General features: G+C 41.7%; 1 protein-coding gene across 2 annotated transcripts in view; it reads right to left on the bottom strand.

Annotated features, from left to right (window-relative positions):
* The window catches only part of LOC149065910 (uncharacterized), a 99,529-nt gene that overhangs the window by 39,978 nt on the left and 42,046 nt on the right, over positions 1–17,505 (bottom strand). For both annotated transcript variants that reach the window (XM_089253391.1, XM_089253392.1), the window contains exon 2: positions 11,752–11,811. In XM_089253391.1, the coding sequence (XP_089109517.1) occupies positions 11,752–11,791 (40 nt within the window). In that variant the 5' untranslated portion in view covers positions 11,792–11,811. The remainder of the gene's footprint in view (positions 1–11,751; positions 11,812–17,505) is intronic.

Here is a 17,505-nt window from a genome sequence, read left to right as displayed (position 1 = left end):
AGTCTTTGCTTGCCCAGGGACCAACCATGTTAAGAACAACAGGCCCAGTACGAGTGCACTTCTATGGTTCAAAGATTGGGACGAATCTGTTTACCTTTAATTCTTACTATCAATGATCTCACATAACCCTGTGAGTAGTCACGTTCTAATGGGTGGGACAACAGGACCCCTAAATTATAGAAAACTAGTACACACAAACAGATTTTTGATTAAAAAATTAGGGTCAAGGGTTCTCTTAATTGTTTCCGGACAGCGTTTGAAATCATTAAGACGGCTCCACCTGTTAAAGGTTCGACGAGGTATATCCATCTCCTCTTTTTGCTCAGATCATCCGTAATGTTTCTTTTTTTTCGCATCACAGTTATTTTCTGCACACGAGAGCCTACAGTTTATTGGCGATTTCAAACGCCAGCGCTCGACACTCATTTTTTCACACGTCTGACCGAAAAAAGAATTGTGACCGAAAATAGGCTTGGATATATGTGCAAGACACATAACAATTGCATGTGTTATCTATTTTTCCGTTTCTGAAAATTCGGAGTCGCTTAATGGAATATTGCTGGGTGTGTCACCAGTCTGCTAAAAGAAAAACCATCCCGTGTTTGCGTCACAAAGAAGAGAAGAAACCACTCGTGACGCAAAATCCAAAACCAATCTTAGTCACAACGTTGGCTGAAAAATTACAATTTTCAGTCTAGGGTACCGCTGTTCGTTGGCATCGATCTTGCACCTATTTGTGCGAGAAGCTGGCAATCCCAGGGCCTAGTGATTTTTTTTCTGAGGCCCTACAACTTGCTAAAAACTCTTGCCTTAAAAAAAAACTTTCATACTTGCTCTCGAAAATTTCAACCAGACCTCCTTTTTGTGAGGCTCCTCTCGCTCAGTGTCGTCTTAACGCATTGGCCCACCCGGACACGTCCCGGGGGCCTCAAGGGAAGAGGGGCCTCACAAAAGTGAGATAAAGATGAAATTTTCGAGTTTTGCTTGGTAGGGCCTCCGAAAATCATTTGGTCCGAGGGCCCATGATGCTCTTAAGACGGCCCTGTCTGATGATAAATTCCAAGTTTACAACTCTCTCTCTTCGAAACCATTCGTACATTCATTTCTAATGTTGTGGACGATTGTTCTGTTTGGTGGTGGGGGGGGGGGCACCGTTTGATTAAAAACCAATGAACATTAAGCCGTAGCACCAAGTTTACGCAACGTTACAGCTACCATTGAATTTCCACTGTCTTCCTAATACTGATTGTAAGGAACGGTTATGTCATGATAGCGTTGAGTTCAGTGCGGACATTGAATTTCGACCATTATGTTTCCATAATTTCGGGACGGTGATAGTACATTCATAGTTTACGAACCATGTTATTCGACGTTCATCCCCCCTCTCCTCTGAGTTTCCCCTTCTGTGCACTCCTTGCACAACTATTTCCAAAATTGCACGTTTGTGATTGACTGTTGAAAATACAATCCGAATTTTTAATATTTCCCTTCAGCCCTGGATTTAATTCGAGAAGCTTTTGCCGCCTCCGCAACTGCAGTGACATGCTGATTGAGAATCACTGCCATATTTTTACTGCAGTAGAACAGCGGCGGCACTAAATGCTTTTGTTCTGATCATTGTGCTCCACCCCATCCTGTAGCGAGTTCCTCGGCTGGGATGTTTGGCGGACTTTTAGCCCAGATTTTTTTCACGCACCCCTTTATAGTTAATTTATAGTGCGAAGAACAAAAAATGATAAGAATCAGTTCTGGCCCTTCTTGCCCCCACTCCTGTAAGGGCAAAAAGGGCCAGATCATTAAGAAGGGGCAAAATAATTGCGAGTGGGGGCACTGATTTTGCTATTGACGCAACCAATTATCGACCATCCGTAATCATGAGAGAAAGAAAGGCGCAGTATTCATATAAATTGTTTTTTCACTTTCACTAATAGATTACAATGCAGCCACGCTGTTGGCTCTCCAGAGATGAACAGAGTTTGAGTAGTCACGAGAACCAGGCAGGCGCATCGGCACGGGGCCGTCTTAATGAGTTCAGGACTCCAAATATTTTTGTTGGTTTCCTTGAACTTCGATTTTAAATGCAGTGGGACAACCTCTCATAACAGACACTCGTCGTAAGAGGGAAAAAATGTCGAATTCCGTCGATGGGCATCAATGCATTTTACTATCACTCTCGGACAAAATTTTCGGTCAAAAAGGTCTCAGTTATCGAGATGTTCTAATCGAGATATTCAGGATGCGAGTCGCTGTTCGAAAAAAACGGATACATAATTCCAGTATGAACGTAAGCACTGAAAAATTATCTGCATTTTCATAGTCTATGAAAATTCTGAAATCAGTCATGAAAGTAAGAATTTCAGAAACTCTCAATGGAAACTAATGAATGTCTTCGATAACTTGTGAGCCCTCTTCAAAAAATTGGGGCACAGGATCCAAACAAAATTGACCCACACCATGTAAACGTCACTGTAGCAATCATTTATCTATTAGTGTTTGGAGAGGTGTCCGCAGTTTAGCGATATACTCAATTTCTATTTCGCACCACACTGGGTACGTCAGCTGGGGCGTAAGTAAGATTTGGGACACACTAGGTTTGGGGAGGAGCGAACAACGAATTTTTCTTCCAGAAATTTTTTTTCAGTAATACAACCTTAGAAAAGCTTTTTAAATTAAGGTATGAAAAATATTTTCTTTGCGATGTTTCGATAACTTTACAAAAAAGTTATTTAAAAACATTTTTAATTTTTGATAGTCTTAGAGGGGAAGGGACCCCTGTGCCCCCCCCCCCCGTCTTTGCTGTACGTCAGTCATCTTCGACACGAATTATAAAAGAAAATGCCAAAAATGATGATAGAAATGTGAGGATTTTCTTCCATAATTTATTTGAAATTGAAAGTTCCGTGATTCATCGTGTTTCATTGCCGTTTCGGTGATCATAAATCATTATTATCCTCATGGCAATTGACAAAGAATCGAAATTCAATAGATGCCAATAAAGCGCCATCTGCTGATATAATTATTCACTTTTTGATATTGATCCAAATTTTATTGTAACTTTGCATTTAAATGTCATAAAACATATTTTCTTTTAATATAAATTAAAATATTTGAAATTATTGTGATTTCGTAGTAGTTAAATTAGTTTTAAAACGTTTTAAAATTAAAATTTTTTATTCGTAATCGCTCATATATTTTTAACTATTAGTTGGGGTGTTCGGAATCAGACCTACTTGTAGGTAGGAATGTGTACAACTTTTTCAGTCCTCGGCAATATTTTTTCCAAAGACCAGCATATAATAGGGTGCACATGTGACCTGACTTTTCTGAAATTTTGAACATCCCAACTTGTGAAAATGTACCGTTCTTGCATCTTTTTACAAAGTTTAGCTGAACTTTTATTCCGTACTTAAATTTATATCAAGGATTAAGATTATTTTCATAACTTATAAACTATATTATGACTGTAATTAATTATAATTCTAAAAATATCAATCTCTCACCAAATGTTTAAAAAGCTAAACGTTTATTTTATGAAAGAAGCTAGTTTAGAACTAATTTTTTGGCAGATTTTATTGATGATAGTTAGTGACGTCCCGTATTTTTCTCGAAGAAATATGGTCAATTCCTGGGTGTATATCGTGTTGCGTGCATTGATACTTTTCTTCCGGAAAACTTTTTGCGGGCCGGATGGAGGCGGATTGCATTTTGTCCCGCGAACGTGTGGTTGTGCACCCGTGGTCTATGTCGAGTGGAAAAGCTCTGCATTTTGGGTCTAACTGATCATTTAAGAATTTTCTGGCCCGCACATAGTTTGAGAAAAAGTTAATTTCATTGAAATTTCCTTTCAATGTACATAAGAATATTCCCTTTCATTATTCACACATTCCCCCGCCCCCTAACATCCATGGTCCCTAGACTAAGCTCTTTGGTGGGCCCTAGGCTAGGATTTTTAACGGGACATAAACGAAATTTAAGAGCGTAGAGAGATAACAAAAACGAAAAAATTATGAGATTCGTTCCGGGCACCAGGGTTGGAGCCTTATTAGCTTCCCCGTGCGTGATTCCCCCCCCCCCCTCCTATGGATTTATTACATGTACAATATTAACTCACACAAGTTATTTGCGATGGGGAGTGAAGAAAAACCAGGTGCATTAATGTCCCGGGTTTGAAATCTCCCTCTCCTAAGGTGAATGTAAATCTCTTCCAAGATCCAGAACGGCTCTTGAGCCCTGTGTGACCCTGCGGCCAAACAATGCGGTCAGGGGTGCCAAATCCGAGTTTAAATAGCAAAAAAAAAAAAAAAGCTTTGTTGACTAAAACAACGTGGTCGGGGCGCCAAAAATCGGTCCAGCTTAGATAGAAATTTCTTCTAGAGGGGGATACAAAAATAGGTCCCACACGGGTAGAGATTTTCCACGAGGGGCGTCAGAAATATGCGGGTAGAGATTTGTCTTCGGGGGGGGGGGAAAGCTAAAAATAGGTCCGTCCCGCACTGGTTGAGATTTTTCCTCGAGGGACACCAGAACTAGGTCCCACACAGAAAACTAATTTCCTCTAATTGAGTTACAAATTGAATCCTTTCGAGCAAAATGGGATGAAAAGCAACAACGCCAGTGACATCGAGAGAAAAGAAAGTCCCGCGCGCGATATATAGCCGTCGTCCTTGAGGTTCCGAACCCGAGAAGAAGCCTCACGGTTTGTTGGTGTGGGTGGTTGAACGGTTGAGTTGCGCAACACCGTCATCACCATCAACCCTATCGAGGAGATATAGTACGTACATTATAGACGTAGGCAAGAGTGCGGTGGTAATCATGCCGACGACGGAAGTACTCAATTTTTTTGGGTAGAGAGAAGAAAAAGTTGGTGCACATCGAAAGGTGTCGCATGGCTAAGAAAGCATTTCAAAGGCACTCTCGCTTCTCTTCATTTTATTATTATTATTTTTTATATTATTAATGCCACCCACCTGTGGCAAACGCTCTTCTTACTTTACCACGCTTTTTACCTTCGTCATCTTCGCATGGTTCCGGTGAAGAAACAAGTGTGGGATCGAAACCCTTCCCGTTCCACCTTATTATTATAAGTTGTATCATCGGAAATGGCGTGTTTGAACTATGGATAGAATCTTTTGACGTTTACGCACTTGCTAGATCAGTTCTGGTTCCCCCCTCCCCCCTTGACAATAATAATCACCATCATCAGCTGGTACTGTACCCATTAGGAACGCTCCTCTGATTGCATTACCGGCGCTACCGTGTTCGCGCATCTTTCACCGAACCGCATATCTCGGCGTGTGAAAAAAATATCATTTTATTATGTTGTCTTTGACGCTATCTATCACACACATGTGCATGATATACGTATATACGTCACACGGTATTTGCAACAAATACCGAATCCTGGAAGTCGATATCGTGCAACTTTACCGTCTGAGAAAATCAGTTTGTGCCCGCAATGAAGCACGTGGGAAATGCATTTGAATCAGATTTTTTTGAGGGTCATTTCGAGTCTCAAAATGGACAAATAATGCATTGCCATGTTGAAACCAACTTCAACAATTCGGAATATCGTCATTTTGATGCGTAAATTCATCACAATACTAGACTCGGTGCCGAAGTACTGATCCCAGTACCTGCCTCTCTATGGTATTTTAGTATGAGTATTACTCTCTAGGCCAGGGGTTCTTAACCTTTTTCAGTCGCGATCCAACATCAATAATACGGTCCAGTTCGAGACCCCATTGGCCTTTGTGTTATTTAAAAAAAATAAACCACTAAAAATGTCTTTCATTAAAATTTCCGAAAAATTACTTCTTTCATCAAATTTCGAATTTAATTTTCACTTATTTTGCATTAATTTGTATATATTTTGCGCATTAAATTTAATTTACTTTCTATTGATTTTAGAATTATTTTTCATCAATTCTCGAATCACTTTTCATTAATTATGGCAATGTTTTTTTTTTATTAATTCTTGTAGTATATGTTCTTTCATTAATTTTAAATTCTCAACATTTTCATTAATGTTTGTTGAATGACTTCATGTTTTCACATATAGATAAAAATGAACATTTCCTTGTGCGTTCCGTGTTATTGCGCTATTACGCCAATTTCGCGATGCCAACTTCTCCCCAAAAATACTATATATAAAATCACGACTCAAAGATGCCCACCCCTAAAAATATCTGGATCCCAGCCCAGGACAACAGAATCGTCAAGACATCTCTGAAACTAGTGGTGAAACAAATGAATTTATAGGCACTAAATCCATTTTTTTTCATAGCCAACGTGTGATACATGGCTGTACAGAGTAGCTGGTATTGGATTAGCTCCATGTGACGAGAGAGAGAGAAAAGGAGAAATTTATATAAGAGAAAAAAACTATAAAAATAATTAAAAATATATAAATATGATTTTCTCTGTCAAACTTTGGAAAAAGAAGAAGAAGAAATGATTACCGCATCGTGATAGTGGTTTGATGTGTTGCCATAGTTAACGTGGGCGTAATTACCACGAAAAAATAAGCTAACTTGGATCACGATTCAGATGTTATTTGACTTTGGCCGGGACTTTCTGGTCACTTCTCGAACTGGATGACCAAAGAACGAAATTCGGGCATTGGCCGGGTCAATTTACAACAAAGTTTGCCACTTCGCGAACTGCCCAATTTCAAGTTTTGGTTGTAACACACACACATATATATGTTACCTATCTGACGCCAAAAAAAAAAATCAAAAACAGTTCCATGTTTCTGAGTGCAATATTCGCCGAGATATTTGAATTCAAAATCAGAGAGAAAAAAAGAGAAAGAACAGCATAAAATGATAGAAAGCGCTCCCCTCCCTCATTTATGCCGTTCCCCCCTTTTTTAGTTCAAATATCTCGGCGAATATTGCACATAGACATGTGGAATTTTTTTCTGTTGGCTTCAGGCGAAACAGGACAGCAACTTTCAAATTTGAAGTTAGAGATCAGGGGGGGGGGACCGTATAAAAACTTAAATTCTGTAACTTTTTTTCCATAAACAATCGTTTTCATTTTGAACGTTCATTAAGATGATGGGCGACATCATTTGAAACTTTTTCCTTCTAATTGAAAGTTGTCTCTAAAACAAACGGTTCCGGAAATAGCAATTGGACAACGATAAGAGTGGACACCCTGCACCATCATTTCTAATTCAATAATGGATGAAGATCTCTAAAACAAAATGTTTCCCTTCATCGCTGTCCGACACTTTCATTCTGATGCCATTAGGGGCGCCTTCTTTGATCATTTTCTGCACACGAGGGCCAAAAGGCGCCTCCAACATTTCGCGACTAGCAATTCAGAATATCTGTGGTGGTGTTCATGCAACATACATCTAAGGGTAAGGCACGCTGAAGGATCGGCCCCACCGATCGAAAACCCACGAGTTGACAACTGGGAAATGACAAGCATTTACGTACCCACCTGATCATTTTTACCTTTTCTACACATCTGCTAACAATTATCTACATGAAATGTGACCATTTTTATAAAAATATTGATAACTTTGGCAAATATTAACGTAACTTTCAATAAAATCTCCGTTAATCGGTCTCTCTATTTTCCATCGAAACCAAGATCAACTTTTATCGAGGAGATGGCGCTGTAAACAATCGAATACCAATAAAGCATCAATTAATGCTTTAGAGCACAGTAGGGGCTCTCAAACCTTTTTTTCACGCGCTGCGCTTCTTTTCCTGATAACCGCTTATCCGCAGCACTCCAGAGCAAGCTAAATAAGAATCTCTGCGAAAAAAAAGTCGTGTTGCGCCGTGGCGTACAGTTTGAGAACCTCTCAAACTCAGGCCTTATCACCATCTACGGGCGATTTACTACCTAGACCTAGTGAACTGTGCCGGAAGTGTAACTGTGCGTGTACCTAACAGTTTGAATGCGTATGTAGTGTCGTATTTGATTTTTCAGTGCCGCCATCTATATTTCAGAATTGAAGTGAGCGATGTGTTATGATCGAATTACATTTGTGCTGTTTGTAGGTCTGTTGCTCTCTGTGTGGCGAGACTTTTTAAAGGGGAGATCGGCTAGCATTCGCGCGTATTGAAGTTGAGGCTCACGTCTCTTTCTTTTTGATATTCATTGGTATGTGTGTGTTTAAAAACAAGTGGGTCTTCAACCATTTTCAAGATCACCTCATATCACTGTTTATGTCCATCACCGTAAGCGTATCCACAAGGTGATTATGACACATACTTACGCTCGAAATCGGCATAATACTTGTATATTCATTTTTAACTCCTTCGTTGATCAATGTCTCTAACGGTAATTTAGATAAAGCACTCTTAAGTAGTTGAATGAGCACCTAATTTCTCACGAGCAGCAGCAGCAGCAGCATGAAGACGTTCAATATAAAGGGTGTCGTACTGGCGAAGGGTTTCTTTCGGAAAAAGACTAAGTATGCAAATGAGCTTTGGAGGTGAATTTACCATCCCCTCCCCCTAATCATTATTATAAGGGTACGGAAGTGGTCACCGGTTTCATGAAGAAAGGGTGTTAATAGTTCGCAAGCATGATTTCGCCATGACCTACCACTGTGAAATTCGATGATTTTATATAGGTACTTTTGTTCGCCACTAGAATTTTCCACCCCATAAAGAGTTTATCATCCGGGGCAGTTGCTCCCTTCGGGGAACCCCGTATGGCGAACTATGTTTGCCGGGCCGGGGGTTAGTATCTCTCACCCTCGATCTGGCCATGCTTGAAGGTATGATCTTAAAGGCTCACGCTAGCAGTTTGGGGAGGGGGTCAAAAATCTGAAATTCGACGCCAGACAAACATGAAACATTACAAGGGTTACTCTCACACCGACGTCTTCACGGCGGAGAAGGTCACTATTAGCAGTTCTTCACCCCTCGGCTACTACTTTACCGCACACAAACTCCGGTCGTATATCACCGTACAGCAATTTACTACCGATCGAGTTGGGTCGGAAATGAAGGCGCGCCATCTATCAGTGGCCGTCTCGGGTCCGGCAAACAAAGAACTCGTTATCTACGTCCTTCCTCCAGGATCGACCACGCTGACCTGACGGCAGCCTGCGTGCATCGTACCACTGTAACACTCGAGTCGCCAGGTTGAATGAACGTTAGGACTCTGCCACCGGATTTATACGGTTGCCGAGACACCTTCCAGCCCAGCTTCGTGGCAGAGTCTGGAACACAGTGTGTGTACGTAACAGTCTACGCGAGTACAGTTGGACTCCGATACAACGAACTCCGATTAACGATTGTACTCATATTGTCGTATTCATGTTGCTCACCGAAGAAGGTGCTAAGCGGATGATCCCTAATTGTATATATTCCCCCACACACACAATATTTATATTTTGTATTTTTTCATCAAATCCACGGGAGCGAGTGAACTCAACCCAATAAAACCGATGCTGGCTTCTAGTGCTCAAGTTATCAAAGGGACCGTTCAAGTATTACGTCATCATCGATGGGGGGGGGGGGGTTGGATAATGCTATGTCATCAACCACCCTTTATGAAAATATGAGTTGGATTCAGAGGGGCAGGCAGAGCTGATGACGAAATTTTGCTGACAAGGGGGTGGGGGGGGGGGGCGATCAGCGTTTTGCTGACTTTTGCTGACGGGGAGGGGGTCAAAAATGGCTAAAAATTTGCTTACGTAATACTTGAACGGCCCCCAAACATATTTGCTCACCAAATAAAGTTTTAAGCGAGAGAGATGACTCGCTCCGATGGATATTTTATATTTGACAATAAGATTCTCATTTCATTTTTTTTATCCTGTGTATATAATATGGCAAGTGTAAGATAACAGATGAGATGGCATGAGGGGGGGGCATCCACCATTTGCTTTTAAAATATACCCCATCCTAATAAGCGTATATTCATCCGTCTTAACGAAACCCCAAAACTTTCCTCCAACTCCCAACCCCATCTTGTCTGTAATCACCACAAAATTTGTTAATCGCGACGGTACCCAATTGTCCGGGGAAAATATGTTGTAAAAATCTTATATGTTTGTTGTTGTTGTTTTTTTTTTGGCACAAAATAAAGTGTTCTGGACTCTGCCACAAAGTTGGGCTGGAAAAGATCTCGGCAACGGGATAAGTCCAGTGGCAAAGTTCTCGCGTTCATTCATTCATTCATGGTTGGCCGATGGAAAAGTTCAGGGGGGGGGGGGCGATAGAAGTTACGGGTATATCATAGGATCTTATGGGTACGCTTGAGTTGGGGAGGGCGATGAGAGAAAAAATTTCTCTGAAAAGGGGGCGATGTAACAAAAAGTTTGGGAAACAGTGCTATAAACCAGTGGTTCTCAACCGGGGGCCATATGGCCCCCTAGTGGTACTGGGATACTTCAAGGGGGCCACGGAAGAAAATGGAGAAAGGGGCCATGACAGGTGGTTTGGAGGGCTGCAGAGGGCTGAGAAGAAAAATTAAGTGTGAAGAAATAAAGCTTTTAAAACTTCACTTACAGAATCCAACAAAACCACCGTCTTAGGGCATGGACCTACCCGGGCCTCACCACCTGCATTTTGCAGCAGGTTCTCTAGGATGCGGTTTTTCGCAGGCCCCCGGCTAGATTTTTCACATATTTTCCTCCTCTATATTAAATTTATAGTGTGATAAACAAAAAGTGATGAAGACCATATCAGGCCCCGGGTTGTCAGTCCCACTCTTGTGAAGGGTCATGCCCGGGGGGGGGGGGGAGTCTCATGTCCATAAGTGACACCACCCCTCATGATATTTTGTATAGTACAATAAATTTTGAAAATAAGTAGGAAATATGCAGGCTGTTTATTTCCAGCTAAGTATGGGACTACCATAGCATCATTTTGCCTAGGGGGGGGCCCATGACGTCGAGACGGTCTTTAATAGAACTCGGATTAGCGGGGAGCTCAATAAATTCTAGGCCAGTGGTCTGGAGGCCAATCTTATTTGCAAAATTTTCGTTCAGTATAAATTCACTGAAAAAAATCAATTCAATACGTATAAAGGATCTTGCTTCTAGATGAGGGTCGGAGACTCTGGGTAAGACAGGGGAGCCACGAGAAAAAAAAATAAATATGGTTCAAAGGGGGCCACGGACAAAAAAAAAGGGTTAAGAAACACTGCTATAAACCATAGCTTCCCAACGATTTTTTTTGTTTCATCGCCCCCCCTTCTTCAGAAATTTTTTTCTCCCATCGTCCCCCAACGCAATCTAACCCATAGAATCCTATATTATACTCGTAGTTTCTACTGCCCCCCACCCGGAACATTCAATCGCCCCCAGGGACGATTGAATGCCCTCGTTGTGAATCACTGCTATAGACACAAAATAAGAGAACTTAAAAATTTCGAAATTTTTCTCTTATACCCCTGTCCATACCAGGGCGAGAAAATCTACGAAACGTGGAAAAATGCACCCACCGGAAGTGGAATTATTATGCAATATATTGGAATTATCTTGGAATGATCATCCGTTTCTTCTCTTCTGTCTGAAATTATCCATCGAAGTAAGAAGAAGAGTCAATCGTCGAGAAAAAAAGAAAAGAGCCCGTTTTTATTGTAATGGCGTTTTATCTGAGCTTGCGTCGCTCGTCAATGGCGTTATCCGTGCGGAAATTACCCGATAAACAGTTGAGTCACATCCGGGGATCGACTCGAATTATTATTTTTTTCTTTCATTGCCGTATCGGAGAGTCGAGTTGTTCCCATAATGGACAAATGAAGCGATTATTTAAAAAAAATTATACATACCACTTTGCTCCATGTAAGGTGGGTAATAGTTGTACTTCATTGGTCCGATTGGGTTATGGTCTGCAAAGACAAGGAAATGCGAAATTATACACAATGTAATTGCGAAATATTTTTCGTGCATTTTATGACTATTAATTTAACTACTTAACTAATTTGATTGCTATCTTGAATTAATTTGATACAATTTGCTACATGAACTCTGTTTAATTAAATCTTTAAACGTTGTGACTCTCAGAAAGTGGTCCGTGGACCCGCCTTGGGTTGCTTGGGGAGGGGGGGTCCCCAGAATGTATTGCGCAACGAAACAAATAATGAAATTAGAATGGAAACCCAAGATATGGCATAACGCGTGGTAATACGCCTCTGAAGTCCTTCTTTTGGTCTCTAATATGCTTGAACAATTTTTTGGATATTCACTGACCTGCTTCCTTGCTCTTTGGGTCATTTCCATGCTTACACACTTTCTAGGTCACTCTTTTGGTTACTCACTCATCTGGTCGTACTTTAAGTCACTCTTTTGATTATTAAAATGCTTGCACACGCTCTAGGTTACCTTTTCGGTCATTCACATACTTGCACACTCTTTTGGTTATTCACAAGCGTGCACACTATTTTGGTCACTCACATGCTTGCACACTGTTTTGGTTGTTCACCGAATTGGTCGCTCGCTCTCTCGGTCACTCCTGTACTTACATGCTCTTTTGGTTGTCCTATGGTTACACACTCTTCAAGTCATATTCATGGTCGCTCACTGATCTTGTCCCTCACTTGCTTGCACACTGTTTTGATCGCTGACATGTTTGCCCACTTTTTGATCGCTGACATGTTTGCCCACTTTTTGATCGCTGACATGTTTGCACACTTTTTTGATCCCACGCATGCTTACACACACTCTAGGTCACTCTTATCATCACTCGCAAGCTTGCATACACTCTAGGTCACTCTTATCGTCATTCACATGCTTTCACACTTTCTTGGTCACTCACTGCCACCCTTGCTCTAGTCAGACGGAATTTTGTTGCCCTTCCTGCCATTCTACTAATTTTCTTGCTAGGGTATGTTATAATTGAAAACACTTCACACACCGTTCAGAACAAAGATTCCCAAAACTTTTTACACATACTTCTTGGATATTTTTCAGTTATGTCCATAGGGGGGAGGGGGACATAGAGGATCTGGTACTATAGTTTCCGAGACTAATGTTACTTCTAGTGAGCCACGAAAACAAAATATGCTCCAAAAGGGTATATTGCAATTTACTGCATTTCAGGAGATGGAAATGAATTCGCTATTTATAGGTAGTCGCCTCAAGATCGCTAGGGAAAATTTCCTATCTATATCCTCCACCGGGTTCGAACCCGGGACCGCAACAGCAACCTTAACGGTGGTTGACGAACATTTCACCATCACGCCACTCGGGCTTGAACCTTAAAGATAGAGCTGTCCGTCAACACCACCCGGTAGGGCATCAGGTTATATGGGAGGTCGTGGGTAGGGCATTCACAAATGGCTTTTTTTTCGCAATTCTGGTAACTACCTAATCGGTTTACGTGTAATCACCAAAGTTGGTTTAGATATTCTGGCCTTACATTCCCAAAAAACTTCAGAAGTACATCAATGCGTGTGTTTCGCCGCCATTAAGGAAGGGGGGGGGGGTCAAAGAAAGTGTCAATCATTTTTTCTCGGAAAAATTCTGCTTCTGCCGACCTGGGTTCGACCCTGTTCGGCGAAATATGAAGAAGGGTATAAGTTACCAGCAGTTATATAGGGCTTCTTTTTTTTTCGTGTCGCATTCGCGGATAATTTAGGGCGATAATCCTTCTGTTTCGCGCAGTACGTGCCGAAACTGAAAGACGGTACCACGCACCATTTATGTCACGAGATGGGGGGGGGGGGGAGAAGAGTGAGACACACACCAGCTAAAGTAGAGGGACACCACACACACACACACACACACACACAGCAACAGTTTCGTCCTCTTTTCGGGGCCCATAATTGACGGGAATTGAGCGGACTTCCGGTTGGTGCGAAAATTATATTTTAATTTTCCAATTTGAGAGGGAAGAGAAGATCACATTACTCTGAGAGACGTCATCCCGAGAGGAAGGAACAATGTAGTAGTCGTCGTCGTCCTCCTCGTCCTCCCTTGATTGGTCCATCCACATACAGACACCATCCTGTTGTTGGTGCAGCTGTTTAACATTGACTCGTAATAGCGTTGTTGTCGTTGTACAAAGGATGGGTCGAAACCCTTAATGAAATGAAGTGGTTCCGTCGCACGTGCAAAATCGAAATAAGCAGGGAAAACTCTAGAAACGTTATACAACGTATATTATATTCAGCGTTATTACCGAAAAGATAACGCACTGCGACGCGTGCGTCGAGATCCACGGAGACATCTGTCTCGTAGACAATCGTCCCAGATGCTCTCCGAATGCAGTATACTACTGTTCCACCTGAAATTGGGGCTTCTTGGAAACCTAGGCTGATTCATCCGCCATGTTTGGGTGTGACGTCAGTGTTATCGATTAGACATCACTAAAGAAGGAAAAAAGATGAGTCTGCCCTCCTTTGGAGGCGCTTTATGCAAATTAATCGCTAATTTCATGAGACTATTCTATTCAGTTCAAACGTGCCTGTCTAACTGAGTATCGATATTTTTTGCCGCCCTCTTTTGACAAACACGAGAACGAGCAAAAGGACATGCATCGGATTGGTCTCTGTGGAGAGACGTTGTCAAATGAGGGACGGACTTGCTTTTGCTCTTCAACAAATTCAAACTTATCACCACTGTGACGACGCCTGCGAGACTATAAGGCCACATGACAGTTACGGGGGTAGGGGGGGGGGAAGAGCTGATAGTCTTCTATTTCAAATAATATCAATCACTACTATTTCAAATTTACAGTATGTGTTCCAAACACGTTCTTCTGGGGAGATTTTCTAACGAATTGGTAAAATATGTAGGGATGTGTTTGTGTGTAAATGCGAGGCCTTAATGTGTCTATGATGTCGGAGTTTGCTTTCAGTTGTACGGGTGCTGCCATCTGTCTCCTATATTATAGAGGGAAAAATGACAAATGCCAGGAATTTCATGTTATGTGAGTTTTTCATGTTGAAAGTCATTCTGTCTGATATCTGTGCCGAGAGACGTTTTCAAATGGAAGACCGACTCGGCATTCGCTCCACGAAGTTGGAAAACTGCCAAAAAACTAACTTTTCAGCCGACCACCACTGTGCCATCAAGAGGTTTGCAGCTTGGATCCTCACGATGATAGTCCAGCATTGCAGGTTGATGAATTCCCCCCCCCCCAACCGTAATCAAGATAGGCGTTTGTCAATCTCACAACTTGGTGCGGATGACATATTTGAGCCAAGACGACTACTACTACTAAACCAGACATGCACCTCGTCCACATATTCCTCTGCGAAACTTCTAACGAATTGGTGCATGTTGAATGTGTGTGTACATATAGTGAACCTTCCGTGAAGTTTGTTTCTGTGTAATGCTTGCCTGTGTCGTGCTGCTATCTGCAATGAAATTTTTAAACTATAATTTTTTTTCCTCAACTCATAGCGAGTGAAGTCTAACGAATGAATAATTATACCGTTACAGGCCTGTTGCTCTCTGCGGCGAGATTTTTTAACGGGAGAGATCAGCTAGCATTCGCGCCTCGAAGTTGGGAACCGCCGAAAATCAACTTCACCCGACCACCACTGCGGCGACGGTGGGGTTTGAACCCGGATCTCGCGATGCGAGTCCGTCACTAGAGCCAAGAACACCGGAACCACTCGAATCACATGAGTAGTTTCATGATCCTTGATGTGAATATGATAGAGGATACCTTTGATGATCTATTATTCGAAGTACCATCAATTGTGGTAGACTGCTAAATGCCCATGTCACAACATATATGGCCTGACGGTAAGGCGCCAAGAGAGGCGGGCAGGCAGACTCATCACCCTCCACCTTGGAGCGGTAAAACCAATGTTTATTGAAAGTGGCATGTAATCGTTAATAAAAGCGGGATAGGGAACAGCAATTGGCTATAGCGATATAGTTGACGTCACACTTCGCTCAAAGGTGGCGGTTGAGTCAGCCTATGGCACTGTTGTTTTTCAACCTTTCTCACCTCATGGCATACTTGGAGCTACGGTTAAACTTCAGCGGCAAATTTGAATTGAGATTAAACAAAAAAGTGCTGTTTCTCAATGAATTAGTTTCTAGCCTAGACAATAAAATTTCATTGTTGAATTCTAATAAAATGGCAATTGACATTCCTGAACAAACAAAATTATGCGTTACGAAATGATGTTTTGGAATCCTTTAGAAATCATTTACGTTTGCATTAAAAATTCTTGCGTCAAACCTACGCTTTAATGCAAGGATGACGTCACTCTCCGTTACCATACGAAGGTTTTTAACAACTGGATGTTGCGAAGATGAATTTTTGGAAAGAGGAGAAAATTCAACTGCCTCTCTCTTTACGGGGGAATCGAACCCACGGGGTCCTTTCACTTTCCGGGTGAAACGCCTTAGACCAGTGGTTCTCAACCTTTGGAAGCCCCCGGCCCGGTAAATCTCTTTTGCGGAAGTGAAAGGCCCGGTCATACACACACAACCAACGAGAAATTAATGGGAAAATGAAACTGCGAATCACACTGACGGCCCGGTGTGACTAGTGTTAGGGCCTGGTACTGGGTCGCGGCCCGGCGGTTGAGAAACACTGCACTAGACTGCAACGGCAACGAATCTCTCAATCTTTCCTTGGAGCTCGCGTACACTGAAACCTACGATTCTCTACCGGGGTTCTCTAAGAGGCATCTATAACCCAACAAAAAAACCCTTCATCATCAACCTGCCGGTATAGTAGCAGTAGTGCACTTTACACTCATCAAGTAGGCGGTGAATCCACAGATTCATCCCCCCGAAATTGCGCTTTTTTCAGGAAATAGCCTAATCATACACGTCCCGACGAGGACACGTAATTGCGATTATTTCCGTTGAAATCTGTCGATTTTAATTGCTATAGAAATTATAATGTGCATATATCAAGAATGAAAGTTATAAACAAAATCAAATACCAATAGTTCTACTGTTTATCTAACTCTTATTAAATATTATATTTGAAAATTTTATTATTTAACTGTAAATTAATTCATTTGATTGGATAATTGAACCGTTTTCAATTTTCATTTATACAGTATATCTCACATATTTTTAGTTTCCAGTAATCACCAGCAGATGTGTCTTACAATCATCAGAATAATTTCGTGTACTTCGGTATATAATAAAAAGATTGATGAACTCGAATTTCCTAAATATTAAATGGGGTGGATGGGGGGGGGGGGGCATGGTATTTTGCATCAAGTGCAGGTGTCGACTGGAAGCTTTTTAATCCTTGATTATGGTTAACTGCATATCTCTTTTGCATTGATGGTGTGGCCCCCACACCTTGCGGCCAGATTTTTCAGCGGCCCTCCATAGTGAATTTACAGTGCAAAGAGAAAACAAATGGTAAAAATTATCTTGGGCCCCCCCCCCCCCCGGGCTGGAGCCCTGTCAGTCCAACCTCGTGACGGGAATGATTTATGGTGCGTGTTGATTCAATTAATTTAATTATAGAGATCGGGGAGTTCCGGGAGAGGGGAAAGAAATCTATACTTGTCCGACTTCCCCCCCCCCCCCAATTCTATTTCCAACGTGCGAACAAAGAAACCAGTTTTTTCAGATTTATCGCCGATACTTCTAAT

This window comes from Pholcus phalangioides, unplaced genomic scaffold (assembly GCF_987345545.1).
Source record: "Pholcus phalangioides strain wild (caught in Gottingen) unplaced genomic scaffold, Ppha-v1.0 ptg000037l_1, whole genome shotgun sequence".
NCBI lineage: Eukaryota > Metazoa > Arthropoda > Arachnida > Araneae > Pholcidae > Pholcus > Pholcus phalangioides.
Note: the sequence above shows the minus strand (reverse complement) of the source record. Positions and strands in the feature narration are given on the sequence as shown.